This window comes from Nanorana parkeri, unplaced genomic scaffold (genome assembly GCF_000935625.1).
Source record: "Nanorana parkeri isolate BGI_ZX_2015 unplaced genomic scaffold, ASM93562v1 scaffold533, whole genome shotgun sequence".
In the NCBI taxonomy this organism is placed as follows: domain Eukaryota; kingdom Metazoa; phylum Chordata; class Amphibia; order Anura; family Dicroglossidae; genus Nanorana; species Nanorana parkeri.
This window is the reverse complement of record NW_017306801.1, coordinates 623,943-630,031: the sequence shown is the minus strand read 5'-3', so window position 1 is coordinate 630,031 and position 6,089 is coordinate 623,943. Positions and strand designations below refer to the sequence as shown.

The 6,089-nt window shown below is 41.2% G+C and overlaps 1 protein-coding gene across 1 annotated transcript in view; it reads right to left on the bottom strand.

Moving 5' to 3' along the window:
- LOC108791199 (fibrocystin-like) overlaps positions 1-6,086 on the bottom strand; it is a 135,406-nt gene extending 129,320 nt beyond the window's left edge. Inside the window, exon 1 of the mRNA XM_018561607.1 lies at positions 6,009-6,086. Within this exon, the coding sequence (XP_018417109.1) occupies positions 6,009-6,086 (78 nt within the window). The remainder of the gene's footprint in view (positions 1-6,008) is intronic.
- Between the last annotated feature and the right edge of the window lie 3 nt (positions 6,087-6,089).

The window sequence follows — 6,089 nt, the reverse complement described above, 5'->3', positions numbered from 1 at the left end:
CGGCCAGGGGGCGGGGGGGGGGGGGGAGGGGGCAAGGTTTCAGGGACCAATCTAAGCAGGCTTGAAGGATCGGGTGAGTATAACTTTTTTATGTTTTTCCCTAGACCAAAACGATCACGTTAATCAGCTGGTAAATCTTGGCACTGCCCCGCCCCCCTTGCGTTGTGGGATTAGCCCCACTGCAAGAGTTAATGAAAATTTTGCTCAGAGTTTGTCTTTAAGGGGGATGGGGGTAAAGGAGTAATAGAGTCTGCATGTTCTCCCTGTGCTTGCATGGGTTTCCTGAAAAAGACATGTTGGTTGGTTGATTGGCTTCTGTGTAGATTGGCCCCCAGTATATGTATGTATGCAAGTAAGATACATCCCCTTGTTGGATACATTTGCATTGCTTTTGATGACTTTGTTATTGCATGCGTGTATATAGTGTTAATAATTTGCACAGTGCATTACACTGACATAAGCTCCTCAGGGGCGGGGACTTATGTCAATGTCAAGGACCGGGCAAATTATCGGCACTATACACTGAGTGGCCAGATTATTATGACCACCTCATCAGTACTTCGTTGGGCCGCCTCGTGACTCCACGAGATGGTGAAAGGTGATGCGAGGAATCTGACACTGCACTGTTGCCCTTCTGTTGTCTTGTACCAGTCTTGCCCCCTCCCCCGTTCTGCCCTAACATTGACTAGTCGCTGACGGCCACAATTCGCACGTTCAGACCCAGATTTTCGGCTGGCAGTCCAGTCTTTAAACCCTTTAACAACAGCTGCTCTTGAACATTTAACGAATTCTGCTGTTTTGCTGATACTCGCTCCATGGCTCCGAGCGCCAACAATCATCCCGCGTTCAAAGGCTGTTACATCGCGTTGTTTCCCCGAATCTTCAGAAACCAATCACTTCTACTGTCGTGGTAACCAACCCGCTTCCCTATTTATAATGGTCTGGCCCTCTAGCAACTTCAGCGCCAAATTATAGCTAATTTGCCTACAAACGTCAGGTGGTCATAATAATCTGGCCACTCAGTGTATATAATAATCTGGCCACTCAGTGTATACATACATGCAATCAATAAGTCATCAAAAGCAATGCAAATTCGTCTAACAAAGGATCCCGTTATCGGCAAACTGCCAACAGCCGAGCCCTTTTTAGACATCATCATGCCGGAATGACAACACTCTTTTGTACAAGCTCCGCCCCTTGTGTCACGTGATTATTTTAGCGAAAGGCAATGAAAAAAATGTGCTTTTGGAATCAGCATGAGGTCTGCTCTGTGTGCAGAGACGATTTTCAATTGCACAGACCGCCATAAAGAGAAAGAAGAGATGGTTTCATGTTTACTGAACTATAAAGATCCTTGTGACTCCTCCCTCCATTCCCTGAAGCCACAACCCCCAACAGTGATTTGGAATCATTTAGCCACAATTGTCCAGAGGTGCATAGAAGAGGAAAACAGAATAATGATAAAACGTTAATCAGCTGGTAAATCTTGGCACTGCCCCGCCCCCCATAGGCGATATGTTAGCTGAACGTTGAGTGATTATGTGATTCCATACGTGTACAATTATATGTGACTGTTAAGGGTAACGTAAAGATGGAACCAAAACCTGAAGCCTGAAAGAAGTTCAACAAAGGAATTGAATTTATAAAGAATTTTGCCTTGTTCCGAAACACTAACGGGTCTATAAACACAAAAATATTTGTCGAGCGAAACTTTCACATTTGTTCTGTGTGAATGATCCAGCTGTTGTGGGAATGAAGTAACATCGAATGTTCTTCTGGTCGAATGTTCTTCAGTTATTATAGACAGTTGTGAATTGGGAATTGTCAGCTAAATGTAACCATTGTTTCTTCAGGGATCCCCGTAGTAGCAATGAATACATTTATCTGCTCATTCCCTCCAACGTCCTCTGAAATTGTAACATTGTATCTCTTGCTACTAAAATGTATTTACTTCCTACGATGATGTAATACATTGTTATATGATCTCATACATTCTCATACATTCTTATATGATGTTACACATTGTTATATATTGTTATTAGGGATGCACCGATACCAGTATTTCGGTATCGAGTATGAGTACCGATATTTATATTTCGGTACTCGCCGATACCAAATACCGATACTGGGAGTCCCATTCAGGAAGTCAGGTGGCATGTAATGACTCACCACCTGTCTTCCTCGTTAGCAGGGAAGCCGTCTCCATGCTTCTCGTCACTAGGTGATAAGAAAGCATGCAGCTGGCTTTCGGGCCAATCAGGAAGCCGAGTGCCGTGTAATGACGCGGCTGTCAGCTTTCTGATTGGCCGGGAAGCCGGCTCCATGCTCCCTCGTCACGAGCCCCTTCCCGGTCAATCAGGAAGCCGGGCAGCGTGTAATGACTCGCTGCCCGGCTTCCTGATACTGGAAGCCCAAGTATCGGGCTAGGTATAGGGGCATTTGGGCGAGTACTAGTATGTGCCCAAATACTCGGCATCAGCACCAATACTGATACTAGTATTGGTACCGGTGCATCCCTAATTGTAATACATTGTTATATGATGTCATATGATGTTATACATTGTTATGGTTATGGTTGTTGTTATGGCCATTGTTATGGTCTCATGGTTCTCCTCCTACTTATCTATGCGCTCCTTCAGTGTCACCTACAATTCTAACTCTTCCCCTCCTCTTCCTCTTTCTGTAGGGGTCCCCCAAGGCTCTGTCCGTGGACCCCTTCTCTTCTCCATCTACTTCCAATACCATCTCTATCCCGATGACACTCAAATTTATCTTTCCACTCCACAACTCTCCCCCTCAGTGTCCTTGCGTGTCACTAATCTACTAACTGACATATCCGTCTGGATGTCACAACATTTCTTAAAACTCAACCTTTCAAAAACTGAGCTCATGATTTTAGCCACAATTGTCCAGAGGTGCATAGAAGAGGAAAACAGAATAATGATAAAACGTTAATCAGCTGGTAAATCTTGGCACTGCCCCGCCCCCCATAGGCGATATGTTAGCTGAACGTTGAGTGATTATGTGATTCCATACGTGTACAATTATATGTGACTGTTAAGGGTAACGTAAAGATGGAACCAAAACCTGAAGCCTGAAAGAAGTTCAACAAAGGAATTGAATTTATAAAGAATTTTGCCTTGTTCCGAAACACTAACGGGTCTATAAACACAAAAATATTTGTCGAGCGAAACTTTCACATTTGTTCTGTGTGAATGATCCAGCTGTTGTGGGAATGAAGTAACATCGAATGTTCTTCTGGTCGAATGTTCTTCAGTTATTATAGACAGTTGTGAATTGGGAATTGTCAGCTAAATGTAACCATTGTTTCTTCAGGGATCCCCGTAGTAGCAATGAATACATTTATCTGCTCATTCCCTCCAACGTCCTCTGAAATTGTAACATTGTATCTCTTGCTACTAAAATGTATTTACTTCCTACGATGATGTAATACATTGTTATATGATCTCATACATTCTCATACATTCTTATATGATGTTACACATTGTTATATATTGTTATTAGGGATGCACCGATACCAGTATTTCGGTATCGAGTATGAGTACCGATATTTATATTTCGGTACTCGCCGATACCAAATACCGATACTGGGAGTCCCATTCAGGAAGTCAGGTGGCATGTAATGACTCACCACCTGTCTTCCTCGTTAGCAGGGAAGCCGTCTCCATGCTTCTCGTCACTAGGTGATAAGAAAGCATGCAGCTGGCTTTCGGGCCAATCAGGAAGCCGAGTGCCGTCCCCCTCGTCACGAGCCCCTTCCCGGTCAATCAGGAAGCCGGGCAGCGTGTAATGACTCGCTGCCCGGCTTCCTGATACTGGAAGCCCAAGTATCGGGCTAGGTATAGGGGCATTTGGGCGAGTACTAGTATGTGCCCAAATACTCGGCATCAGCACCAATACTGATACTAGTATTGGTACCGGTGCATCCCTAATTGTAATACATTGTTATATGATGTCATATGATGTTATACATTGTTATGGTTATGGTTGTTGTTATGGCCATTGTTATGTCTAACCAACCGCTCAGTGTCTGCAACCCCCCTCTGCCAATCTCTCCATTGGCTTCCATCCCCCGCCCCCCCTCTACCAATCCCTCCACTTGCTTCCACTAGCCCAGAGGATAAAATTCAAAATATTAACAGTCACGTATAGAGCCATCCACAACTCTGCCCCCGGATATATCTCAGACCTTGTCTCAAAATATCACCCTAACCGTCCACTCCGCTCATCCCAAGACCTCCTGTTTTCCATCTCCCTTGTCCACTCCTCCCATAATTGCCTCCAGGACTTCTCTAGAGTCTCTCCCATCCTATGGAACTCTCTACCCCAACCTGTCCGTCTATCTCCCACTCTGACTGCCTTTAGGCAATCCCTAAAGACTCATCTCTTCAGGGAAGCCTATCCCACCTCGACCTAACCGCTCAACCATCACGTTCTCAGACAATTCATCCCCACACAGCTACCTCCTCATGTATCACTTGCCCCTCCTCTTTCAGATAGTAAGCCCTCAGGGGCAGGGCCCTCCTTACCATCTTGTCTTGAATTGTATTGTAATTGTAATGTCTTCCTTATATTGTAAAGCACTGCGCAAACTGTTAGCACTATATAAATACTGTATAATAATATGATGTTATATGATGTCATATAATGTTATACATTGTTATATGATGTCATATGATGTTATACATTGGTATATGATGTCATATGATGTTATACATTGGTATATGATGTCATATGATGTTATACATTGGTATATGATGTCATATGATGTTATACATTGGTATATGATGTCATATGATGTTATACATTGGTATATGATGTCATATGATGTTATACATTGGTATATGATGTCATATGATGTTATACATTGGTATATGATGTCATATGATGTTATACATTGGTATATGATGTCATATGATGTTATACATTGGTATATGATGTCATATGATGTTATACATTGGTATATGATGTCATATGATGTTATACATTGGTATATGATGTCATATGATGTTATACATTGGTATATGATGTCATATGATGTTATACATTGGTATATGATGTCATATGATGTTATACATTGGTATATGATGTCATATGATGTTATACATTGGTATATGATGTCATATGATGTTATACATTGGTATATGATGTCATATGATGTTATACATTGGTATATGATGTCATATGATGTTATACATTGGTATATGATGTCATATGATGTTATACATTGGTATATGATGTCATATGATGTTATACATTGGTATATGATGTCATATGATGTTATACATTGGTATATGATGTCATATGATGTTATACATTGGTATATGATGTCATATGATGTTATACATTGGTATATGATGTCATATAATGTTATACATTGTTATATGATGTCATATGATGTTATACATTGTTATACATTGTCATATGATGTTATACATTGTTATATGATGTCATATGATGTTATACATTGGTATATGATGTCATATGATGTTATACATTGGTATATGATGTCATATGATGTTATACATTGGTATATGATGTCATATAATGTTATACATTGTTATATGGTGTCATATGATGTTATACATTGTTATATGATGTCATATGATGTTATACATTGTTATATGATGTCATATGATGTTATACATTGTTATATGATGTTCTACAACAGTTCTTATTTGTTCCTAATGGAGTTCAGAGTTGCTGTTGCTGTCCTTAATGGAGTGTTCCTTTAAACTGTAGGACAAGGGCCCCATTTGTAATAAGCGCCATGTTTAACTACAGACTTTTTTCATTAAGTCCCGCTTTAGCGATAAATGGAGTGTGTGTCGTGCGGCAGAAGCAGGCGTTCCAACCTCGGCGGGCACTTAGCATTATTTATAACCCCGGCCCCGCGCCTAAATTGTTTTTTTATTTTAATGCACGCCCTGTTACAAATTTAATTTCAAACTGTTTGAATCAGTCTGTAAAAAAAGATTTGATTATACCTGGGTGTTCTGGAGCCAGCTCTCCCGTATCGCAGTAATCTGAGTGATAATTGGCTGATTAGGGGCCCGACACTCCATCTC